The following is a 26,124-nucleotide window of genomic DNA, read 5'->3' as shown; positions in this document are numbered from 1 at the left end:
CATATGCTGGGCTGACGCTCTATCCACTGAGCAAACCAGCCACGGCCAAGACTTGAGACGTGACTCCATGGTTGCTGGCTTGAGTCCAAAGGTCACTGACTTGGAACTAGCGCCCCCGCCCCCACCCCCACCCCCGCAGCAAGGCACAGATGAGAAGTAATCATCAATGAACAATTAAAGTGCCCCAACTGTGAGTTGATACTTCTCATTTCTCTCCCTCTCTCTTGCTAAAACAAACAAACATTCAGTCCATGTAACCAGAATTAAAGACTGTCAAATGTCTTGATGAAATCAATGTACTATATTGGCATTTCCCTGATATACAAAAGCCTTTTCAAAACATGAAGGTCAGGTATAACTTCAGCTGAGTAAGCCTGATCATATCAGTTACCTTTAGACTTTATTGTATTGTCAAATTTCATTAATTAATCTAGCCAAATATAACTGAAGTAAAGATATATAACCATACCGAATTACTGAGTCCAGGTTACTTTGCTAGGCCCAGATCAAACTCACCTTTAAAAGAGAGGACCAGAACTTGCTTACCACCCTGAATCAAGTGAACATGTGAAAAGAATGAAACTAACACCTGACCAGGCAGTGGCACAGTGGATGGAGCGTTGGACTGGGATGTGGAGGACCCAGGTTTGGGACCCTGAGGTTGCCAGCTTGAGCACAGGCTCATCTGGTTTGAGCAGGGCTCACCGGGTTGAGACCAAGGTCGCTGGCTCAAGCAAGGGGTCACTCATTCTGCTGCAGTGTCCCCACCCCACCCCCCGCCCCGTCAAGGCACATGTGAGAAAGCAATCAATGAACAATTAAGGTGCTACAACAAAGAATTGATGCTTCTCATCTCTCTCCCTTCCTGTCTGTCCCTCTCTCTGACTCTGTCTCTGACACACACACAGAGAGAGAATGAAACTACAGTAGCTAGAAAATGCCCCGAGAGAACAGATAACAAACTGTAAACTATGAGCTACATTTATTATGCAGGTCTGTTTTGCTGTAAAAACAAAACAAAACAGTCCATCCAACTACAATGCAACTTATTTTTGCATTGTAAACCTTGAGAAATACGAAAGTGCCATGGAGAGAAAAAAAGTGCTGTATTAACAACTTTTGAGGTAAGTTTTCATGACTCAGCAGTAAAATGTAATGCAGCCAACAGTGATTTTTCGTTTAATGCTCTTTCAGCTCTACAGACATAACTCCACTTTCACCTTCATTTCATGGGCGTATGGTTTTAACAGCGGATATACCTCCTCTTCTAAGAATCTCTGTACCTGCCAAAGAGAAAAGCAAACATAAAACAAAAGATTAAGATGTAGGTTTTGATAATACTTTTTCTAATTTTCCCACTGACAATAGAGCGAGAGTGAGAGAGAGAGAGAGAGAAGCATCAACTCGTTGTTTCACTAGTTCCACTTAGTTGTGTACTCGTTGATGGCCTTTCGTTTGTGCCCTGGCCCGGGGTTGAACCCACAACCTCTGGTTCACCAGGTTGACACTTTTATCCACTGAGCAACCTGGCCAGGGCCAATAACACTTTTTCTTTTTCTTTTCTTTTTTTTTTTTACAGAGACAGAGAGAGTCAGAGTGAGGGACAGACAGGGACAGACAGACAGGAACGGAGAGATGAGAAGCATCAATCATTAGTTTTCATTGCACATTGCGACACCTTAGTTGTTCATTGATTGCTTTCTCATATGTGCCTTGACCATGGGCCTTCAGCAGACCGAGCAACCCCTTGCTTGAGCCAGCGACCTTGGGTCCAAGCTGGTGAATTTTTGCTCAAACCAGATGAGCCCACGCTCAAGCTGGTGACCTCGGGGTCTCGAACCTGGGTCTTCCGCATCCCAGTCCGACGCTCTATCCACTGTGCTACTACCTGGTCAGGCCAATAATACTTTTTCAATGTCAGTTTATATCAATGAGACCTAATTTTCTCAATTGCCTGTCAGAATTCTCTCCCTGGATACAGACAGCTTGCCCACCATGCTCACATATGCTATCCTTCTGAGCCTGTGTTTTCAGTGGATCTCACCATTCTCCACCCAGTTACCCAAACTAAAGCCATCACTGCTTCCCCCTCCTCCTCATTCAACCAGCTACCAACTGATTAACTTTCTAAAGAGCCCTCAAACACCCCCCCCACACACACACCTTGTCTGTTTCTACTGCTGCCTTGGCTCAAAGCCCTCACCTTCCAGTGCTTGGCCCATTGCAACAGCCTCCTTATTGGTCTCCCTACCTCTAGTTTAAGTCTACAGTGATTTGAACATAAATGATATAAACTCCTGTCTGTCTTCAACTTTAAACCCTGTAACTACTTCTGGGGCACTTGATAATACAGCAAATAATTGTAGTTTCTCTCTCCCATGTTAAGACCTCTCCTCTCATCCTGGTGTTCTCTGGTTAACTTGTATTTGTCCCTTAGATTCAGCTCAGATCCCATGCCTTCCAAGACGTCTTTCCCAACTTCTACTATTCTAGGGCTGTGTCATCCTTTGTGAACCCCAAAATGATGTGCTTCTCTCAATTCCTGTATGTACTGTGTGGTATTATAACAAACTATTTACAAGTCTTCACTAAGTTTTAGGCTCCCTGAAGATAAGGATTATCCACACCCACACATCTTTTTTTTTTTACAGAGACAGAGAGAGAGTCAGTGAGAGGAATAGACAGGGACAGACAGACAGGAATGGAGAGATAAGAAGCATCAATCATTAGTTTTTCGTTGCTCATTGCAACACTTTAGTTGTTCATTGATTGCTTTCTCATATGTGCCTTGACTGTGGGCCTTCAGCAAACTCAGTAACCCCTTGCTCGAACCAGCGACCTTGGGTCCAAGCTGGTGAGCTTTTGCTCTAACCAGATGAGCCTGTGCTCAAGTTGGCGACCTCAGGGTCTTGAACCTGGGTCCTCTGCATCCCAGTCCGACACTCGATCCACTGCGCCACCGCCTGGTCAGGCTATCCACACATCTTTAAAGCCCCAGAATTAAATACAATATTTCAACAGATACTGAGCACTTAGTCTGCAACTGATAAATGCTTTCGAATGAACTCTTATAGTCCCCAAAAGACCAAGAGGAAAAGTGATGAACGCTGACTGAATACTTTTTTTTTTAACAATTTTAATTAATTTATTTATTTTTACAGAGACGGAGCGAGAGTCAGAGAGAGGGATAGACAGACAGGAACGCAGAGAGATGAGAAGCATCAATCATCAGTTTTTCGTTGTGGCACTTTTGTTGTTCATTCATTGCTCTCTCATATGTGCCTTGACCGTGGGGCTACAGCAGACTGAGTAACCCCTTGCTCAAGCCAGCGACCTTGGGTCCAAGCTGGTGAGCTTTGCTCAAACCAGATGAGCCCGCGCTCAAGCTGGCAACCTCGGGGTCAAGAACCTGGGTCCTCCGCGTCCCAGTCTGACGCTCTATCCACTGTGCCACTGCCTGGTCAGGCTGACTGAATACTTAATGTTCCAAGTACCATCTAGGCCAGTGGTAGTCAACAGGCCACTAGTGGGCGTTCCAACTTTCATGGTGGGCGGTAGCGGAGCAACCAAAGTATAAATAAAAAGATAGATTTAACTATAGAAAGTTGTTTTATAAAGATTTATTCTGTCAAACTTAGTGAAAATCTGACATAAAGTACTTGGTAAGTAATTATTATTATATGCTTTAACTTGCTGTAACTCTGCTTTATAAATTTTATAAAGTAAAGTTACTTCCCTACTTTATAAATCACCATTACTGTGGAACTGGTGGGCAGTTAGAAAATTTTACTACTAATAGAGATACAAAAGTGGGCGGTAGGTATAAAAAGGTTGACTACCCCTGCTCTAGACCAAAAAAGAATTAAAAGAAATCCACCAGGCCTGACCTGTGGTGGCACAGTGGATAAACTGTTGACCTGGAATGCTGAAGTCAGCAGTTCAAAACCCTGGCTTGCCTGGTCAAGGCACATATGGGAGTTGAAGCTTCCTGCTCCTTCCCCCTTTCTCTTTCTCTCCTCTCTAAAATGAATAAAAATACAATGTGTCCGTAAAGTCATGGTGCACTTTTGACCAGTCACAGGAAAGCAACAAAAGATGATAGAAATGTGAAATCTGCACCAAATAAAAGGAAAACTCCCCCAGTTTCATACCTATTCAGTGCAGTTCGATGTGGGCTCACGCACAGAGTTTTTTAGGGCTCCTTAGGTAGCTATCCCATATAGCCTCTACAGACTCGTCACTGACTGGTGGCCTACCAGAACGGGGTTTCTCCACCAAACTGCCGGTTTCCTTCAACTGCTTATCCCGCCAAGTAATGTTATTTCTATGTGGTGGCGCTTTGTTATAAATGTGCCGATATTCACGTTGCGCTTTGGTCACGGATTTGAATTTAGTGAGCCACAGAACACACTGAACTTTCCTCTGTACCGTCCACATCTCGACTGGCATGGTCGTGGGCTGCTCCACTGTATACACGATACACGGTGTTACGTCATCATCTGCGCATGCACACATGCTTCCACATCATCCTACAGAAACTGGGAGGGCTTTCCTTTTATTTGGTGCAGATTTCACATTTCTATCGTCTTTTGTTGCTTTCCTGTGACCGGTCAAAAGTGCACCATAAAAAAAAACACAAAAAAAAACAAAAAAAAAACAACCCGGCCAGGGTACATAGGAGAAGCGCCCATCTGCTTCTCCACCCCTCCCCCTTTCCTTCCTCTCTGTCTCTCTCTTCCCCTCCCGCAGCCAAGGCTCCATTGGAGCAAAGTTGGCCCTGGCACTGGGGATGGCTATATGGCCTCTGCCTCAGGCACTAGAATGGCTCTGGTTGCAACAGAGCATCACCCCCTGGTGGGCGTGCCGGGTGGATCCCGGTTGGGCACATGCGGGAATCTGTCTGACTGCTTCCCTGTTTCCAACTTCAGAAAAATACAAAAAATAAAAATAAATTTAAAAAAAAAAGTGCACCATGACTTTACGGACACACTGTAAATAAATAAATACACTAAGAAAACACTTAAGGTAGCTTAAAACAACAAAAACTTTATAGTTTAGCCAGCAACTTGCTCTGAATTCTAACTAGCTCCATTCTCATCACACCTCCTACAAAGTGGAAATATTACAATATTCCAAGTTCTGTTGCTCAGCAGTGTAAAAAGAGGATGTGGCGGGGGGGGGGGGGGACGATGACAATGACACTGCAGCTCCATGGAAGTGTTCTGGTGCTTACCTGTTGAGATGCACGCCCAGTGAAAGAAGAAGGATCCAGTAAACGGTCCAACTGGGAATGAATGGGACTGAAGTAGTCATCAGCAAGGATACGCTCTATGAGGTCATTGTCACCCCCTTCCTGCTTGACCACAGCAGCTGCCTGCTGAGAGAGCACTCTAATTTTCTCATGGCAATCCTGGAAAGACAAGGGGGTATATTGTTGGTTCACTATTAATGGGGCATTTAATGTCTTGATAAATTGGCTGGCACTTCACACCCATATTGTCTCTGGCTGGTACACAAAACCTTCAGGCTGAGGTGGCTCCCTCATAGTCTGACCATCAAGATCTTGACTCTGTAGCCACAGCCTAGGACAGATCTGCAGTGGATGTCCACCTCATGTAGGCTCCTTTAAATCTAAAGCCTCGCCTGACCTGTGGTGGCACAGTGGATAAAGCGTCGACCTGGAACGCTGAGGTCACCTGTTCAAAACCCTGCACTTGTCTGGTCAAGGCACATATGGGAGTTGATGCTTCCTGCTCCTCCCCCTTCTCTCTCTTTCTCTCTCTCTCTCTCTCTCACACTCTCTCCTCTCTAAAATGAATAAATTAAGAAAAAATTTTAAATCTAAAGCCTCTTGAACTTGTGTCCTACCTACTTCCCATTTCCTATGGAAATTCATACCTAATTCCTTAAGAGTAGACCTTTCTATTAGTGATTAAGTGATTCACTTTTAATAAACTGAGTTTACCACAATCACCCTCCAGAATAAGCCTATTCTATGGTAGAATATGGTTACTATTCTGTACCAATACTTTTACTAAAGGTCATGACAGAAACTCCTTCCTTCATCCATTCTTCTTCAGGACTAATTTATTCAGGAGTGCAAGGAGTTACAAACCTGGCGGTTACCTCCAGCTTTCACCATGGCCATGATGATGTTCTCTGTGGCCATGAAAGGCAGCTCTTGCCGAATGCGCCGCTCAATTACCTAGAAGAATGAATGAAGGGGTAAGAAAGATGCCTCAAAGTTACAAAGTCATATACACAGTAAGATATCAACTATGACCAGCAAAATGCCATGTTAGGGACATCAACTACCATATCTATGAAGATAGAGAGTAGAGTGAATTGTTTTATTTTACACCATATTTTTAATTTTTCTTAGTAATCCAGAGTATTTTGATTAAAAAAACAACAACAAAATACTGACACTCTCCCTTCTGAGAGCATGCCTGTGCCTTTCCCTTCCCCTCTTCTTCCCCCACAGGTGTGCATTTCCTAAACTCTAAGGGTCCCCACGAGACTTGCAACCAGGGGAGCAGTGGACAGCACAGCTTGTCTAAGGCTAATCCTCTGATCCTGTCTCCAAGGCCCCCTTTTCTCTGACTTCCCAGTGAGCCAAAGCAGCCATGCTTAGGATCGCCTGTTGCTTCTTCTATTCTAGGCCCTTCCTTGTTTCACTGTCACCAGCTTTATTAAACTTCCTCTCAAAAAAAAACAAAAAACTGATTTAAGCAAATTTTTAAAAGTGCTTCATTGAAAACAAGTCCTAAAACTTCAAGGTGTTAAATTTTAGTGCCCATTGCAGGAGCTGAGTATATGATGGAAATGAACCCATCTGCCTCAGGTACTTAAAAACAGGCAAAGGGAACAGTTTATTTTGCCAGCCAGACCAGACCTGATGATTCTTGCTGGTGGGTAGTTTAAGCCAATTCAAAGTACTTTATCCCTTTTTCTAGAAACATGTCTATAAATGCTATATGTTCTTTCCCTAGAGCTTATGTCAACCTGAAGAACCAGAATGTAGCTCTCCAACAGAACCACTCCAGAGCAGGAAAATTACATAATTCCCTTCCCACATTCCAACCCCTCCTTAATAGTTTGCTTTTTAATTGAGGTCTCTTACTTTGGGGTACACCACCAATCCTTCACAAATGTTCTGCAACGTACTCAATATAGTATCTGCAGTGAGAAATGCTTCAGCCAAACAGATACGTCTAGAAAACAAATAGCCAATTCAGTTTTCTCTTTATACAATTAAGAATTTCTATGAGAGGTAGGGTTGTACCAAGAAGCAGTCCTATTGACTTCTCATGTCATCTGTGCTATCTGGACAATTTCCTTCATTCTCTGACTTCAACTATCCCAATATCCTGATGATCCTCAAATCTACTGCCTCTTGTCCAGGCCACATACCCAATCAGAGAGCTACATCTCAATAGGTACCTCATAGTTACCTCAAACCACAAACTGAACTCAGTTACTTTTCCATTGCCTCCTGCTCACCATCTCAATCCTGTCTCTCCTTGTGACCCCTGGCTTAGTAAATGGCACTAATGCTCCATCACCCATCTTAACACTTACTCCAGTCAACCACGAAGGCTGGCCCACCTGCCACTGTGCTTATAGCCACAGCCTTCCTCTCCATTCACATGACCACTGTGCCAGTGTGGACTTGTATTTTCAAAGTAGCCTCCTGATTGTCTGACTAGATCAATGTCCCTTGATAACTGACCCAAATTGTTTCAGGGTGTTTTAATGGGCACATCTCACTTGGTCACACTCTGCTAAAAAGTATTCAAAAACTGATTTCTGAATGAGTTCACATGTTTTATTTCCAGATAAACCCTGGGTTACACACAGATCCCAGAGAGCTAGCTTTATCTATGTATCTACCCCTCAAGAAATCCCAGTATGTGCCCTGGCCAGATCGCTCAGATGGTTAGAGCACCATCCTGGAGCACGAAGGTGGCTGGTTCGATCCCCAGTCAGGGCATATATAGGAACACATGTTCCTGTCTCTCTCCTATTCTCTCCTTTCCTATCTTGCTAGGGATAAAAAAAGAAAAGAAATCCCAGTACAATGCAGGCAAACCAGTATAATGTGAATCTGCTTTAAATAAGTATATACATAAAGTAGAAAACCATATGCATGTCAGTACCTTAGTCACAGCTAAAAATTACTTCTGACCCACCTCATAACTCATTAACATGTCACTGTGCCAGACACCATAGCTGACATCTACTTGCCTTCAGAACATTATTTAAACTCCTTTTCAGGCTTATAACGCCCTTCATAAACTTGCTTTGACTTCCCATCATATCCCATCTCATATCTTGCCACATATAGACTTCATTCCACTGTGCTACCTGACTATAAGAAACTGTAAACTGTCCTTCTCCTGCCTTTGGGCCTTTATACATGCTCCCTATTTTGTCTGTTTGCCCTGGCCAGTGGTACAGTAGATAGAGCATCACCACAGAGCACCGAAGTAGTTGGTTCAACCCTGAGGTCACCGGTTAAAGCTCTGGTAAGGGCATGTATGAGAAGCAAGCAATGGGTGAACAACTAAAGTGGATCAGTGAGTTGATGCTTCTCTCTCTCTCTTTCTCTCTTTCACACATGCACACACACACAAAGCCTACAGATTCCTACTAAAACAAAAATCTATTTCTTTTTTCTTTTCTTTTTTTTTTACAGAGACAGAGAGTCAGAGAGAGGGGTAGATAGGGACAGACAGACAGGAACAGAAAGAGATGAGAAGCATCAATTATTAGTTTTTTGTTGCGACACCTTAGTTGTTCATTGATTGCTTTCTCATATGTGCCTTGACCGGGGGGCCACAGCAGACTGAGTAACCCCTTGCTCGAGCCAGCGACCTTGGGTCCAAGCTGGTGAGCTTTGCTCAAACCAGATGACCTGCGCTCAAGCTGGCGACCTCGGGGGTCTCAAACCTGGGCCCTCCACATACCAGTCCAACTCTCTATCCACTGCACCACCGCCTGGTCAGGCTATTTCTTAAGTCTTAAGTATCACCTGAATCCTCACAAAGAGTTCCTTGTACATACTTTAATCCTAACAGTTATCGTACTGTTCTATGTTCTTGCTTCCCTGCTAGACTCCAGGCTCCTTGGGGACAATGAGAAAATGGAAAGAAACTCCAAACAGCCTTCTGTGACATCCCCACTCCAACTGACCGATTGGCACTATCATCCAGGGTGCGTTCAAACCACTGCACAGATGCCGTCTGCAGTGGGTCCATGATAAGGGCCATGAGGTGACGAGCAAGACTGCAGCACCGCTCTGAGCGCATAGGGTTCCGCTTGTATGGCATCGCACTGGAGCCTGCCCATGTACAAGGACAAGAAGCAAAGGCAGAAAGACTTCAGAGGACAGTGAGACCCTGAGCATGCTGGTAGGTGAACTATTAACACACCCCTGTAAGGCTCTCAGCACCTCTGTGGTGTGCTTAGGTCTTCACACACACTCACCAATCTGTTGTTTTTCAAAGGGTTCCTCCATCTCCTTAAGGTTTGCCAGGAGTCGTATGTCGGTACAAATCTGAGGAAAAGCAGGGGTAGAGGCATCACCCCATACTCTTGAATGCAAGAATCTGGGGGTAGGGACAGGACTGATGAAGGAGACAGCTTTCTATGCTGTTGCCAAACCTAAAGACCTCATCTCCTTCATCAGCACGTCCTCCCCAAGAGATCCTGTAGACTAGAGAATCTGATCAGGACTTCTCTTGCCTCCTGAAGACCTGGGATGACAAGCTCAGGGAGCATGGAAAGGGTTTTTGTGAAACACTGCATAAGGTATCATGGAAAGGACAATGGCAAGGTAAACTTTAACGAGAACGCCAAAGCTAGTCTTTTCCTTCAACACTCCTTAACTAAGAGGCTTCATGCCCTGGCTGGGTAGCTCAGTTGGTTAGAACACAGTCCTGATATGCCAAGGTTGTAGGTTCAATTCCCTAGTCAGGGCACATATAAGAACCAACCAATAAATGCATAAACAGGAGAAACAACAAATCGATGTTTTTCTTTCTCTCCTGCTCCCCTCTAAAATCAATTAAAAGAAAAAAACCCTGCATTTACAGGCCCCAAATTGTTACAAATGATATCTGACATCTGACACTTGTTGAGTGACAAGATGAAATAAAAATCTGAGACTGATCTGGTTTGTCTGTGGTGTCCAAAGCTCTCATCCCCACAAGCTACCACCACTCACCTTGTGCACAGATGCCCCCAAGCTAGCCAGCACAGACAGCACCTCAATATCCACTTTCCGTGTATAGGTCTGCCCAGTGATGGTGAAAGCCCTAAAAATAAAAGAGCCTTAAATGGAAACATTTCAAAATATGTCACTGTATCAAACAAATGAGCAAAAAACACCCTAAGCAAAAGTTTGGTCTCATTGGTATGATAAGTCACAGTCAGCCCAGAGGACCTCACTGATAACTGGTTCCTGGAACAAACTGTTTTATCCTTTTTACTAATAACCAGGCAGCTGTCCTGATCCAAGAAGGAAATACGGTCCATGTGCCCATATTCTGCTGCAGCCTGACAGAAGTGTCTGGGAGGAGCTACAGTGGGGCCTGGTGACCCTAAATGGAAATGGCGAGATTTAGACGAATCCATTGAAGGATGTCAGTAAATAAACAAAAATAGCAACATGGGTGAGGTTGTTCTAAAAATCATAGAAGTGCCTGACCAGGTGGTGGCGCAGTGGATAGAGTGTTGGCTGGGATGCTAATGACCCAGGTTCGAAACCCCAAGGTCGCTGGCTTGAGCACAGGGTTTCCACCTTGAGCGTGGGATCATAGACATGACCCCATGGTCACTGGTTTGAGCCTAAGGTGACTGGCTCAGCTGGAGCTCCCCTGGTCAAGGCACATATGAGAAGCAATCAATGAACTCTAAAGTGACACAACTATGAGTTGATGTTTCTTATCTCTCTCCCTCCCTCTCTCACTTAGATTCTAAAAAAATAGAATTGAGGCTATAAGAAAATACAACCCAGTCAAAAGATGCCAGGAAATGGATGAAAGAATAAAGAAAAATGCCAAACCGAAAGTTAGGTATGCTGGCCTGACCAGGCGGTGGCGCAGTGGATACAGAGAATCGGACTGGGACGCAGAGAACCCAGGTTCAAAACCCCGAGGTCGCCAGCTTGTGCATGAGCTCATCTGGATTGAGCAAAGCTCACCAGCTTGAGCCTTGGGTTGCTGGTTTGAGCCTTGGGTTGCTGGCTTGAGCAAGGGGTCACTCGGTTTGCTGTAGCGTACTGGTCAAGGCACGTATGAGAAAGCAATCAATGAACAACTAAGATGCCGCAACAAAGAATTGATGTTTCTCATTTCTCTCCCTTCCTGTCTGTCTGTCCCTATCTGTCCCTCTCTCTATCTCTGTCTCTGTCTCTGTCTCTGTCTCTGTCTCTCTCTCTCTCTCTCACACACACACACACACACACACACAAAGACACAAAGTTAGGTATACTGAACACATGCCTTTCATTACTTAACAGGGAGGCCGACACTTTTCCCATTTACGTACCTCTTAAATCCTGCCTTTTCTGTCACCATCTTGTCAAGCTGCTCTACCTTGGAAAGAAAAGACATCCCTATAGTAATGTAGGTGTGTCTAGCATGAGATTCTCTCAACATCCTGCCCCGATTGCGTTCCACCCATACCCCTTCCAGTCCAAAGACTCTACTCATCCCGAGATCAATCTCCTATGGTCCTGGAGGTCAACTTTGTCTCTGGTGCTCCACCACTATGTTTCTGTGTCCCCCAGGTCACTTTCAGAATACCTTTTGGTGATCTCCCTCAAAGAGCTGCAGGAAGCTGGCCTGAGTGCCAGTGGTGCCTTTCACTCCTCGGAAGCGCAGGTCATCTCGGACACGCTTCAAGTTCTGGAGATCTATGCAAAGATCTTGAATCCAAAGACAGCAACGTTTCCCAACTGTGGTCAGCTGAGCAGGCCTGAAAGTAACCCAAAGAGAACACAGGCAGTTTCAAACCAAGAACTGACTTTCATAAAGCTTCATTGCTTACACCAGTCATCACTGTTAGCCTAGGAATAATTAAAGTAAGAGATAGAGAAACCAGTATAGACAAGACAGGAGCTAAAATGTTTGAGCAAGTAATAGTTAAGGAAGTCTATGTCATTCCTAAATATTCGAAGATTATAAAGCTAAAGGGCTCTTAACATAGTTCTTTCTTCATGATCAAGAGCAAATATAACATAAGGGCAGAGACAATGTCTACTTTGTTCATCTCTAGACTTTGGTAAGAAATATAACATGAAACAAACATTTGCCAAGTAGCCAATATGTTTTTTTTTTTCTTTGAATGAGCGAGAGAGAAAAAGAGAGAGACAGAAAGGGAGAAAGAGAAGCATCAACTCATAGTTGCTTCACTTTAGTTGTGCATTGATTGCTTCTCATATGTGCCTTGACTAGGGATCAGACCGGTGATGGCTCAAGCCAAGCCAGTGACCTTTTGCTCAAGCTGGGAACCTTTAGCCTGTGTTCAAGCCTGCAACCTAGGGTTTCAAATTGGCAACCTCAGCGTTCCGGGTGGATGCTCTTCCCAAGGGTCCCCAAATTACGGCCTGCGGGCCGCATGTGGCCCCCTGAGGCCATTTATCCGGCCCCTGCCGCACTTCCGGAAAGGGCACCTCTTTCATTGGTGGTCAGTGAGAGGAGTACTGTATGTGGTGGTGCTGCAAAGCGCAGCATCGCTCACGTACAGTACTACTTCCGGTGACGCGGGATGCACGCGTCACAGCTCCGGAAGCCGTCATATCACTTGTTACGGCTAGCAGTGACAAATATGGAAGCAGACATTGACCATCTCATTAGCCAAAAGCAGGCCCATAGTTCCCACTGAAATACTGGTCAGCCTGACCTGTGGTGGCGCAGTGGGATAAAGCATCGACCTGGAAATGCTGAGGTCGCCGGTTCAAAACCCTGGGCTTGCCTGGTCAAGGCACATATGGGAGTTGATGCTTCCAGCTCCTCCCCCCTTCTCTCTCTCACTCTCTCTCTCTCTCCCTCTCCTCTCTAAAATTAATAAATTAAAAAAAAAAAATGAAATACTGGTCAGTTTGATTTAAATTTACTTGTTCTTTATTTTAAATATTGTATTTGTTCCCATTTTGTTTTTTTACTTTAAAATAAGATGTGTGCAGTGTGCATAGGAATTTGTTCATAGGTTTTTTTTGTTTTTTTTTTAAACCTGTTAAATGCCATTCTATTGTACAACTTATTGATGAGAAGAAATGGTAATACTGTATAACATAGAACATTCTTTTTATCCTACTAATATAGAGCATGCCTGTTTTGTACCAATCACCTTCTGAATTTACAGACTGCATTTTTATAAATTCTAGAGAAAACAATCTACCGTATTTTTTTAATAAATAAATTTTTATTAATTTTAATAGGATGACATCAATAAATCAGGGTACATATATTCAAAGAAAACATGTCCAGGTTATCTTGTCATTCAATTCTGTTGCATACCCATCACCCAAAGTCAGATTTCCTCCGTCACCTTCTATCTAGTTTTCTTTGTGCCCCTCCCCTTCCCCCTCCCCCTCTCCCTCCTCCCCCCCCCCCCCCCCCCCCCCCCCCCCCCCCCCCCCCCCCCCCCCCCCCCCGTAACCACCACTCTCCTGTCCATGTCTCTTAGTCTCGTTTTTATGTCCCACCAATGTATGGAATCCCGCAGTTCTTGTTTTTTTCTGATTTACTTATTTCACTTCGTATAATGTTATCAATATCCCACCATTTTACCGCAAGTGATCCGACGTCATCATTTCTTATGGCTGAATAGTATACCACGGTGTATATGTGCCACATCTTCTTTATCCAGTCCTCTATTTTTTTTACAGTGATTAAAGCCTTTAAGCAAACTCTTGGCCAATACAGCAAGAATCCATAAAGAGTAGTGTCCTTAACATGTTCACCAAGTCCAAGGTGGCCCCAACACCATGCCAAATCCCTGAAAAATGCAACCCAACCCCAGTTCAGTCTGTTAGGAACTGTCACAAGGAGCAGGAGTCCAGGACAAGTCCACCTCCAGGAAAAGTCCGCATGGCACTGGAACTGTTGTCACAACTCTATACTTTGCAGCTCACGTCCAAGTCCCAATGACCGCTGCTTCTAGCTGGTAATGATTCAGGTAGACTGGAAAAGCCATCTGCAGCATGTGTGGAGATGGAGCTTCTGTTCTCCTCTGCCTGGAGAGATGAGACCAGGTTGCTTTTCCCTGGAGCTCTGTGACTGTGGCTTGATAAAGAGAACCTTGGGATACACTAAGTTCCTACTATGTGAGTCTCTCCCGGCTGCCGTTTGCTCTGGGGAGCTGGGCAGCCCTCTCCGCGTTTCCGCTTTTCCTACCAGTCTTGGTGTGGCTTCTTCAGTGTTCCTTGGTTGAAGAGTCCTCTTAGTTTAGTCCAAAGTTGGTTTTTCCAGATGATAGTTCTTAAAATTATTCTGTAATCCACTTTGGTTCTGGGAGGTGGATGTTGGTACATCCGCCTACTCCAGCACCATCTTGTCTTCTGTCTCCATAGGTTTTTTATAGTCTGGCCTTCCAACGGTCTGAGGGACAGTGAACTGGCACCCTGTGTAAAAAGTTTGGGGACCCCTGCTCTATCCATTGCACCACCACCGATCAGGCTAATGTGCTCTTGATTTTAGAAATACAACAATGAACAAATCAGACAAGGTCCCGGTCCAATGGAGTTCACATTGTAGTGTAAACAAGTAAACAGGGTAATTAAAGACTCTAACATAACAATTAATGCCTTTGTTTTTAGTCCAAAGTCTAAACCAAACAATTTCAGGTCTGTTTCTGAACATAAAATATAATTATGAATAGGTTGCAATAATGCTGGCGTTCTAGTAGATGACCTAGCATATCCCAGATGGGTGGCATTTCCTATTAGGCTAATGATACTGATGGCTGAAGAAATCAACCAACACCACTAGCAATAGCTATAGTAGGCAAACCACATGATACAAGACATCCCAAAATTAATCTCATGGTAGTTTTCCTTCCAAACTTCTGCTAACAGATTACTGTTATAAGCAAAGAAATAAATAAGTTTGCATGGATCTGTTCACAGCAGCATTATATATATATATACAATAGCCACAAGTAGAAACAACTCAAATTATCTACTAACTTATGAATGGACAAAATGTGGTATATCCATATAATGGCATTCTTATTCAGCCATAAAAGGAAATGAAGTACTGATACATACTACAATATGAATGAACACTGAAAACACTGTCCTAAGTTAAAAGAAATCAGTCAAAAGAGATGAATATTGTATCTCTATTTAAATGAAATGTCCACAAGAGGCAAATCCACAGAGATAACAGATTAGTAGTTGCCAGGAGCTATGGAATGGGGGAATAAGAGTGACTGCTAATGTGTGGGGGTTTTGTGGGGTGATGAAAATATTCTGAAATTATATACTGGTGGTAACTGTACAAGTCTGGAAATATACTAAAACCCACCCAATTATATACTTAAAAGGGGTGAATTTTATAGTATCTGAATTATATCTCAATAAAGTTGTTTCTTTTTCACTGCAGGGGCTGACACATACTGAGTGATGCCCACACAGCCGCACCACCTTCCGAGTTCTCAGTGCCTGCTCACTGTGGCAGTGGGCACCTCTCATTAGGCAATCCCCAGAGGAAACTGAAATGCCTGCATTTCCTGAGCACTCTCCAACAGACAGGAGAGGAAGAGGAGCTGCAATTAGAGGTAATGCTAAATGTGGAAGGAGGCAGAAGGAAACATATGTCACAGCCAAGACACACACACACACACACACACACACACACACACACACACACTGAGTACTGACTCCTTTGCATGAGCCATTTCTTCAGGTTTTCACCAATACAAACCCTAACTTTTAGGAAGATTAAACTCAACTTAGGCTTTCCTAAATTGATGATATAGAAGATATCTTGTTACCTCGGCAATACCCCATCAAAACATAAGGCACATGCTAGTATACCACTACTCAAATATCGTCACCTGAAACCTACTAGCATTTCAAAAATGATATCAGCTTTTAAAAAGGTGTTGTTCTTGGTAATCACAAAAATACATGCACATTTTAAAAGTGAAAAATTCAAAAAGTAGTAGAGAAAAAGGAATCTTCCTTTATCTCATAAACCAGAGCAATCAATATTTACAGTCAGTATAATTTCTTCCAATGTTTGTGCAATTTATATATTGTCTTTCTTTTTTGGGGGAGGCAGGAGAGAGACAGGAAGGGAGAGATGAGAAGCAGCAACTTGTAGTTGCATCACTTTAATTGTTCACTGATTACTTCTCATATGTGCCTTGACCAGGGAACTCAAGCCAAGCCAGTGACTCCTTGCTCAAGCCAGGACCTTGGGATCATATTGATGACCCCATACTCAAGCTGGTGACCTTGGGGTTTCGAACCTAGGACTTCAGCATCTCAGGTTGATGTGCTATCCACTGCGCTACCATTGGTCAGGCTATGTGCAGTCTTTATCCTCTAACATTAACCTAAGAACATTTCTGTGATATTAGTCTTACCAGTATCATTTTAATGGCTGAATATTATTCTATCCAGTCTGTGGATATACTTCCATATTTCCCCATGTATAAGACGCACCACCCCAAATTTGGGGTCTAAAAACTGGGTGCATCTTACACAGTGGTTGTAGTTTTTGTTTTGTGTGTGTGTGTGTGTGTGTGTGTGTGTGTGTTTTTGCTGCTTCTAAGATTTTATTAACATGACTTCCCCCCCCCTCCAAATCACCACTAGTACATTTATTTGAGGGAGGGAGGGTCATTCTCATCAGGAACGTTTAAACAGGGTAGGACTAGAGACTATGATCTGCCCAACTTCTGGGTGTTCACAGCCACACAGGCAACCAGACCCTGCACACGCCACATCACCAACAGCCCGCTGAGCAGTTGGGGGTGGGGGGGGACACATTCTGAGTGGTCACATGATTTCCCATTCAGAAGGTGCTGCCTTCGTACCAGAAAGTAGTGTTGTGGAAAACGCAGCAGCACCAGCGCTAGCTTCCCGCAAGGGCCTGGGCGTGGAGGGCCTCGCGGGAGGGGGGCGCCCTATTTATAGCAGGAGAGCGGCTCCTGGCTGAGCTGCAGAGGCAGAGCTGCTGACCAGATGGGGGTAGGGTGGATAGAACACCATGACCCGTTTCCCATCCAACCAGGGCTGCCCCAGGCCATTCCTGGCGCCCCACACAGGCAGGCTTGACAGATGTGTGAAGGGGGTCCTGTTCTAATCCCCAGCCCACCCCACCATCCCCAGATCTAACAGGTGACAATCACCGGGTGCAGCCTCACCCTCCTCCCAGCCCCTGCTTCCAGACAGACACATGGCAAACGGATACAGTGCCCAGCTGGTTGGGGCACACCTAGGTACTGCTGGGTAGGAGTCGCCTCACAGGAGCCGAGAGGACCGGGCCTCCCCTGCAGCGGCCAGGAGAGACAGCATGTCGGTAGCTTGGGCTACTCGAGGGCAAAGCACGATCCTCAGGACACCTGGCAGAAGAGGAGGCTGGAGCCGTGCTAGAGCTGGCCCTGCACTCTCAGGTACTTCCAGCAGTGAATCCAGGATTTGAACACTGGGGAGTAGGGGGGGAGCCCGGCCTGCAGCCCACAGTTGTTCACAGCCATGAGATCACCGACCAGCAGGAAGGGGTAGGTCAGCATGCTCACTGCAATCCCCATCACAAATTTGGTATAGCTCCTGATAGCCAGGGCCTGGCTGAACTGGGAACCTGGATTCTGGTTGTTTCCCAGCCCCCCTGGGGTGTCACTCACGCTGTCATCCACCAGATAGGCATTGATGAAGTGGGCCAGCAGGTTACAGCCCCACAAGAAAACCACATCTCCCAGGAGGTGAGGAATTAAGCTGCTCAGCACCCCTCTGTATTTGGCCTCCCGTCCCACAAACTGAACCATACAGCGCACTGAGATGATGTGCAGAGGGTGGGCCAGCATCCGGGACATGCACTGCATCATCATCATCTTGTAGGAGGATTCCTTCACCACTTTCCTCAGGGAAACCTGCTTGGAAACCTGCTTGATCTCATCCGGAGGGAAGACCTTCTTCATGCTGCCCTGGGTCACAGTGGAGAGGGCGTTGGACTCAGCCAGGGGGTCAGGCCTCGGAACAGCCCGATCTTCCTGTCCACTTGCACAATGTACTTGGCATAGGTAAAGAAGCTTGGCAGATAAAGGACCTTCCTCCCCAGCACATTGGTCCCAATGGTGGGGGGCATCGGCTCATGACCCACCTGGATAAGCAGCTTCACCTAGAGCAGCGGATGGCTGAGCGCAGTCATGCCGGCGCCCAGTGCCATGAAAAGAGCCTTGGTGGTTGGGCGTTGTCCCGGGAACACAAGCCCCTCGACGCGCCGTCCATCCTGTGGGGAGGGTGGCGCGGTTGTGCGCTGTGTGCGGTGGCGGGTCTCGCGCTGGGCCTCGACTCCCGCCGCCGCTCTGCCGCGAGCTTTGGCTCCTGCTCCTGCCATCCCGCAGCACCGCCGCCTAACATGACTTTTTAAAAACAAGCATCCATACCAGTGTGAGGGGTGAAGGTGGAAGAAGAAAGGAAGGAATTCTGCTGTATTAGTAATAAAGCTCCAGGTTCATCCCATCGTGGATTTCATAGTACCCCAGAGAAATGTGATCCTTAAAAGTCATGTACCACTTCTTCAGGTACTATCTTGTTCCAGTGGGTGCCCGTCTGGCCTGCTATCAGCTTCTTACAGCCCAACGGTGTCATCAGTGTTGCACTTCATGTGGACCTTCTTCCCCAGATGGTCGCTGCAAACAACCTCGATCATCCCGTCTGGAGCTTGAATTGACCAGAACCTGCCTACGTCACAGCCTCATAGCTATAGGGCAAAGCCAGAGCCGGGACTGACGCTCATAGATTTTTTTTTCCTTTTTCACTTGCATTTCTGTTTTGTGCGGATGAAGAGTTGTATGAAATTCATGATGAATAAGACCTGAGATCAATAACTTTATGTAATACATTTTCCCCCCAAATTTCAGGTCCCAAAATTAAGGTGCATCTTATACGTGGGAGCGTCTTATACATGGGGTAATACGGTACATACCTTATTTAATTATTCTCTTATTTTCCCCCCATTGATTTGAGAGTGAGAGAGAGAGAGAGAGAGGAAGGAAGGGAGAAGAGAGCAAGATAGGGAAAAGGGGAGAAAGGTAGAAGGGGAAGGTGAGGAGAAGGGAGGGGGGAGAGGGAGAGGAGACGGAGAGACAGAGACATAAGCATTGACTTGTTCTTCCACTTAGTTGTGCATTCATCTGTCACTTCTCATATGTGCCCTGACCAGGGATCAAACCCACCACCTCAGCGTGCTGAGATGATGTTCTATCCACTGAACAACCTGGCCAGGACTAATTATTCTTATCGTGGGGCATTTAGATTGTTTCCAGTGCTCACTACTATAAATAGTTTTTTTAACAAAGATCTTTATACCTATAGCTCTTTAACAAAGAGCTTTCCCCATAATTTGGATTACTTCTTTGGTCTAGATTCTCTAGCATGACATCATTAAATCAAGGAGTACAAATACATTCTAAGGCTCTTGATACAGATTTCACAATGTTTCCCAAATGAACTATTAGATTTACTGTCTCACCAGTACAGCTTTTAGCGTATCAGGTTCATCTCTCCTAAGTATTTAAAGGTATCTGCTTAAGCTATGTCTTGAGATTATTCATCTCAAGGTTTCCCTGCAGAAGAACTGAAAAAAATAAATGAAAGCCAGGTGCACGTAAACAAGCCCCATTCCCAAGAAGTAATCGTATCACTTACTGGAAATGTGTGAAACCTAAGGTGGGAAGATCGGCTCGTTCCTCAGCAAAGTCAGCGAGCCGAGAGACCACTCTGGCAAGCTGTAAGAAAGACCACGTGGAGAAAGAGGGTGAATTCAGGTTGAACACATCACATAATCAGGAACTGCACTTTTATACAATTTAATATAGAATTAGACCTCCAGCTCATGGAAAGCAGAGTCCCTATTTTTTCATTTTCGTATCCTCAAGTGCCTTAAGAATTCATAGCAACAAATGCTTGACAACAGAATTGACTACCTAAAGCCATGAACATTTTCTGCACAATTTTAGGAACACTGACATGCATATTCCAGCAAAATGCCACTGGTTATGCTTCTCTCATTTAAGAGGCTAGGCTTTAAAAAGTATTCCCTTACAGTGTTTTAACCCAAGAAGAGACAATTAAGATAGTTCTACAGATTAGATATAGGATCATTCGCCTCAGTCAATGATCATCTATTTAGATTTATATTGTGTTTATTTACTTCTATATCACAGAAAATCCAGGGCTGGTAGGAACTTTCCACCAACTCCTTACCTTTGGCAAAAGCAGGTCAAATGCATTTCTAAGAATAATCAGGTCCTGTGAAGGAAAATGCAATGGTCTCATATTAAACAGCTTTGCCCAAACATGATTACATAACACTTTCTGGCCATCCTAACTAGGTGTCTCAGCTAGTTGCCTACCTCATATTAGAAACCCACTCTGCAAGTCAGAAGACTCTAAGAGAAGTCATTCTTTTCTGATTACTGTTTTAAAAGCACACAAACTTAGGCCCTGGCCGGTTGGCTCAGCGGTAGAGCGTCAGCCTGGTGTGCAGGAGTCCCGGGTTCGATTCCCGGTCAGGGCACACAGGAGAAGTGCCCATCTGCTTCTCCACCCCTCCCCCTCCCCTTCCTCTCTATCTCTCTCTTCCCCTCCCGCAGCCGAGGCTCCATTGGAGCAAAGATGGCCCCGGCGCTGGGGATGGCTCTGTGGCCTCTGCTTCCGGCGCTAGAATGGCTCTGGATGCAACAGAGGGATGCCCCAGAGGGGCAGAACATCGCCCCCTGGTGGACATGCGGGGTGGATCCCTGTCGGGCGCATGCAGGAGTCTGACTGCCTCCCCGTTTCCAGCTTCCGGAAAAAAAAAAAAATTAAAAAAAAAAAAAAAAGCACACAAACTTAGAGAGTGGTACTGTTGGAATCTATAAAGGACAAACCCTTACAGGGGTCCCCAAACTTTTTACACAGAGAGCCAGTTCACTGTCCCTCAGACCATTGGAGGGCTGCCACATACAGTGCTCCTCTCACTGACCACCAATGAAAGAGGTGGCCCTTCCGGAAGTGCGGTGGGGGGCCAGATAAATGGCCTCAGGGGGCTGCATGCGGCCTGCAGCCTGGGCGGTAGTTTGCCGTAGTTTGGGGACGCCTGCAAACCCAATGTATGTGGTATTAAAATGACTGGAAAATAGTTAAGGACTAATTCTCATGCTGAATACAGCAAATACGCCCAGGTCAACAAGGTTTCTATTTTCCCATAAATAAGTGCTTAAGTCTCGTGAAGCTTCCACAATGCATGTCATTAGTTTCCTCTCCCTTTTTTCATGTCTATCATTGCTAACAACAACAACAACAACAACAAAAAAGACATGCACCAGATCAAGGTTTAGGAAATAGAAGCTGCTTTTGAGAGAGATAAAAGATGTATTTCAGGCAACTCTGAGACATGCTTATATAAGATAGTAATTGCTGAGCCCTAATACACACAGGGTACTTTTTTTTTTTTTAATTTTTCTTTTCCAAGTGAGAGGAGAGTAGCTAAGACTCCTGCGTGTGCCCCGATCAGGATCCACCCAGCAACTCCCATCTGGGGTCATACTCCCAACTGAGCTATTTTTGGCATCTGAGGCAGAGGCTCCACAGAGCCTCCTCAGCAACTGGGGCCTATGCGCTTGAATCAATTAAACCAGGACTGTGGGAGGGGAAGAAGAAGAGGAAGAGAGAGAGAGGGAGAGAGAGAGGGAGAGAGAAAGGGAGGGGGAGGGATGGAGAAGCAGATAGTTGCTTCCCCTGTGTGACCTGACCAGGAATCAAACCTGGGATATCCACATACCGGGCCGACGCTCTACTACTGAGCAAACCAACCAGGGCCTACACTAGGCACATTTATTGACTGATTAACTGATTTTACAGAGAGGGCAAAGGAATGAGAAATATCAACTCATAGTTGCTTCAGTTTAGTTGTTCATTGATTGTCATATGTGCCTTGGCTGGGCAAGCTCAGGGTTTCAAACCAGTGACCTCAGCATTCCAGGTCGATGCTATGTCCAATGTGCCACGACAGGCCAGGCCACATTGGGTACTTTCCTAAACTTGGAACAATCCAAGTAAGAGGATTGTTCTTTCTTTTTTTTTCATTTCTTTCTTTAAGAATTTAATGATTTTTAGAGAGAGGAGAGAGGGGAGAGAGAAAGAAGAGAGAGGGAAAGTGGGGGAGGAGCAAGCATCAATTGGTAGTAGTTGCTTCTCATATGTGCCTTGATCAGGCAAGCCCAGGGTTTCAAACCAGCAACTACAGCGTTCCAAACCTATGCTCTATCCACTGTGTCACCACAGATCAGGTAAGAGAGGAGTATTTTTCTTCCACTGTTTGACTCACCAATTACACACAGACACCTTTTTAAATTTTTTAAAATTGATTTTAGAGAGAGAGGAAAGGAGAGAGAATGAGAGAGAGAAAAATAAAGACAAAGATATTAATTTTTTATTCTTTTATTCATGTATCCACTGATGCTTCTATGTGCTGATTGGTGACCGAACCTGCAACCTTGGCCTATCTGGACAATGCTCTAACCAACTGAGCTACCTGACCAGTGCATAGATGCCTTTAGTTATGTATCACTTAAGACTGGAAAAGTATTTGGGGCAACTTAAAAATTAGTGGCTTCCTTCTATATTGGAAGTGTATCTAGAATCTAACTTCTGGTCACATGAGTGCACCTATGTTTAAGAGCACAGCTTTGGAGGCATTCATTCTAGCTGGGTTTGTATCATTTCTAGTAGTGTAACCTTAGGTAAGTTCTTCAACCTCTCTTTAAGTTTCTTCTGCTATAGAGATAGAAATAACAAAGCCAGATTTCTAGGCCCTGGCCGGTTGGGTCAGTGGTTGAGTGTCAGCCCAGTGAGTGGATGTCCCAGGTTTGATGTCTGGCACACAGGAGAAGTGACCATCTTCTTCTTCACCCCTCTCCTTCATTCATCTCTCTCTTTCTCTCTCTCTCTTGCCCTCCCTCAGCCGTGGCTTGATTGGTATGAGTGAATCAGGCACACACAGAAGTCTGTTTCTCTATCTCCCCTCCTCTCACTTGGAAAAATAAGAAATAAAAAAGAAAGCAAGCCAGATTCCAAAGACTATATGTTCTGATTCATTTAAAATTTCTAGAAAACGCAAAACTATGAAGATAGAAAGCAGACCACTGTTTTTCTGGATCTGAAAGCAGGAGTGGGAACTGACTTCAAATAGGCACAAGAGAGGCCCTGGCCGGTTGGCTCAGCGGTAGAGCGTCGGCCTGGCATGCAGGAGTCCCAGGTTCGATTCCCGGCCAGGGCACACAGGAGAGGCGCCCATTTGCTTCTCCACCCCTCCCCCTCTCCTTCTTCTCTGTCTCTCTCTTCCCCTCCCGCAGCGAGGCTCCATTGGAGCAAAGATGGCCTGGGCACTGGGGATGGCTCTGTGGCCTCTGCCTCAGGTGCTAGAATGGTTCTGGACGCAACAGAATGAAGCCCCAGAGGGGCAAAGCATCGCCCCCTGGTGGGCATGCCAGGTGGATCCTGGTCGGGCGCATGCGGGAGTCTATCTGACTGCCTCCCCATTTCCAGCTTCGGAAAAATGAAAAAAAAAAAAAAAAGGCACAAGAGAATTTCTTGGAGTGAGGGATGTGCTCTAAAACAGGAGTATGGTGAAGGCTAACAATTGTATACATTTACTAAAATGCATTGAACTGCACATTTAAAATGAGTAAATTTATGGTATGTAAACTATAACTCAATAAAGCTGTTTAAAAATGGATATAGTAGCATCTATCTCTTATGATTGTCATGAAGAATAAATATATAAAGTGTTCAGAATAGTGCCAGACACCTAGTAAACTCTTAGGAAAAGACATGCCGATGCTTTTTCTAATTAAAGGTTTTGTTTAAGAATTATAATGCAATCCTTTCTTCTTTTGAGAAGTCACAGCAAAGAATTATAGGGGACTTGGGAAAGAAATACCCCTCTGGAAAATTACATAGGCCATGAAAATGCTAAGAGCTTGGCCTATGTCCAACATACCAATAACATAAGTAGTATCTGGAGGTCTTATTCTATGGAGATGATTAAGAGCTTATAGTTTAGCCTGGCCTGTGGTGGTGCAGGGGATGGGACGTCGACCTGGAATGCTGAGGTCATTGGTTTGAAACCCTGGACTTGCTTGGTCAAGGAGCGTATGACAAGCAAGGAAAGAACTAAAGTGAAGCAACTATGAGTTGATAGTTCTCGCTCTGCTCCCCCCTCCTCTCTCTGTAAAATCAATCAATAAAATCTTTAAAAAAAAAAAAAGAGTTTATAGTTTAGATATGAGAAATACCAAAAGTGGAAAATTCTGAGCATTAAGATACCCCTAAGGCCCTGGCCAAGTAGCTCAGCTGTTTGGAGTGTTGTTCCAACATGCCAAGGTTGTGCGTTCAATCTCCAGTCAAGGCACATACATATAAGGTGCAAGCAATGAATGCATAAGTGGAACAACAAATCGATGTAGCTCTCTTTCCCTCTCTCCCTTCTTCTCTCTCTAAAACCAATAAATAAAAAAGAAGTAAAAAAGATTATATTAAAAAGATACTCCTAAAACTAAAGCTTTATGGAATCACTTTCTAAAACTGGATAAAATAAAATACAACTCATAAATGTATTATAAAGACTGAGTCCTAAGTGGAAACAAAACAAATGGGCTCCTACTGTATTGTCTCCAACGTAGCAGGAGGTGGCCCCAAGATGTATAATGCCAGCGGCTTTTGGACAGCAGTGGCCAAATGTGTGCACATGAGCCATCACATCATGTCGTAATCGTTTCTCTTCCTCAGCTGCCATCTTGAAGTCGATGTTGTCCAGGTTTGATTTCATCTCCTGGATTTGTTCATCTGTGATAGGCAAACCCAATGTCTGTAGAAACACAAGATAAAAAAACATAACTTCAGGTGTCACAACTATTTGAACTGAGATGACACTGAGAAAATAGCGGTTCCTGTTAGCATTTATGTTCTATCTCCCAATACTTAAATTAAGATTTGATGTATCTTCAAGTACATGGTGAGGAGAGGATGGCTTTCTCAATGAATGTTGGCAAACTACATTCTAAGTAAAAACCTGTATATACAATACAACAATGTAATTCTGATTGTTTTTCCATCCTGTGCTTTATCTCTGGGCTCAACTGTCATCTCTTCAGAGATATCTTTTTTCTGACTTAATGTGAGACATCCTTCTCATATCCCTTTAGCTTGGTTTTACTTACAGCACTCATCACATGACATTTTTAATAAATGTATTAGTTTATTGCACCTTTTTTTTAGTTGCATGCATGAGAAAGGGAGAAAGAGAGAAAGAAAGAAAAAGAGAGGGGGGGGGACTAGACAGACAGGGAGAGGGGAAGTATCAACTTGTTGTTGTGGTACTTTAGTTCATTGATTGCTTTCTCATGGTTGCCTTAACCAGGGGCTCCAGCGGAGGTAGCGACCCCTTGCTCAAGCTGGTGAGCCTGTGCTCAAGCCAGCAACCTTGGGGTTTTAAATCTGGGTCCTCAGTGTCCCAGATCGATTCTCTATCCAATGCGCCACCTGGTCAGGCCCATCTCACCCTTTAGAATGTATATCCCATGAGGAGAGCATTGATGTATTTATGGCTTACTCTTTAGTGCTTGGCACATAAGCACCCAATGTGTGGGATCCAAGCCACAGCTTTACATTTGACCCAGATGGATTTACTTAGGGAAATCATAATTAGGAATGCTGTAGTTCTGCCAATAAATTAGGTATAGAAATTCAGTGCAACTGAAAGCAATTCCAGGAGATATTGATGAGAAAATAAACACACCGCCTGCCCTGGGGTGGTACAGTGAGTAGAGCCTCGTTGACCTGGAATGCTGCAATCACTGATTTGAAACCCTGGGCTTGCTCTGTTAAGGCACACACGA

The 26,124-nt window shown here is 44.7% G+C and overlaps 2 protein-coding genes and 1 pseudogene across 2 annotated transcripts in view; all 3 read right to left on the bottom strand.

Annotated features, from left to right (window-relative positions):
• Positions 1-965: 965 nt before the first annotated feature.
• ADSL (adenylosuccinate lyase) overlaps positions 966-26,124 on the bottom strand; it is a 29,798-nt gene continuing 4,639 nt past the window's right edge. Inside the window, exons 2-13 of the mRNA XM_066358473.1 lie at positions 24,891-25,094; positions 20,450-20,494; positions 19,892-19,971; positions 11,811-11,982; positions 11,554-11,600; positions 10,229-10,319; positions 9,490-9,559; positions 9,196-9,343; positions 7,124-7,214; positions 6,116-6,205; positions 5,234-5,410; positions 966-1,283 (exon numbers count right to left, since the gene is read on the bottom strand). Of these exons, the coding sequence (XP_066214570.1) occupies positions 1,197-1,283; positions 5,234-5,410; positions 6,116-6,205; positions 7,124-7,214; positions 9,196-9,343; positions 9,490-9,559; positions 10,229-10,319; positions 11,554-11,600; positions 11,811-11,982; positions 19,892-19,971; positions 20,450-20,494; positions 24,891-25,094 (1,302 nt within the window). The 3' untranslated portion in view covers positions 966-1,196. The remainder of the gene's footprint in view (positions 1,284-5,233; positions 5,411-6,115; positions 6,206-7,123; positions 7,215-9,195; positions 9,344-9,489; positions 9,560-10,228; positions 10,320-11,553; positions 11,601-11,810; positions 11,983-19,891; positions 19,972-20,449; positions 20,495-24,890; positions 25,095-26,124) is intronic.
• Positions 16,830-18,491, bottom strand: LOC136389450 (mitochondrial carrier homolog 1-like). Its single transcript, XM_066361273.1, has 2 exons — positions 17,866-18,491; positions 16,830-17,814 (listed from the first exon to the last, which is right to left on the bottom strand). Exons 1-2 carry the CDS (start codon positions 18,157-18,159, stop codon positions 17,611-17,613), a joined length of 498 nt encoding a protein of 165 aa, XP_066217370.1. The 5' UTR covers positions 18,160-18,491; the 3' UTR covers positions 16,830-17,610.
• Positions 18,594-19,204, bottom strand: LOC136389449 (ubiquitin-like protein 5 pseudogene; annotated as a pseudogene).

The sequence above is a fragment of the Saccopteryx leptura genome, chromosome 1 (genome assembly GCF_036850995.1).
Source record: "Saccopteryx leptura isolate mSacLep1 chromosome 1, mSacLep1_pri_phased_curated, whole genome shotgun sequence".
Taxonomy (NCBI): domain Eukaryota; kingdom Metazoa; phylum Chordata; class Mammalia; order Chiroptera; family Emballonuridae; genus Saccopteryx; species Saccopteryx leptura.
This window is presented reverse-complemented; position numbering and strand designations above follow the sequence as displayed.

Coding starts and splice junctions, on each gene's coding strand:
- LOC136389450 (XM_066361273.1), bottom strand. CDS start 18,159: ATGAAGAAGGTCTTCCCTCCGGATGAGATCAAGCAGGTTTCCAAGCAG. Junction 17,815..17,865: donor CCTATCTGGTGGATGACAGC/GTGAGTGACACC, acceptor CCAGGTTCCCAG/TTCAGCCAGGCCCTGGCTAT.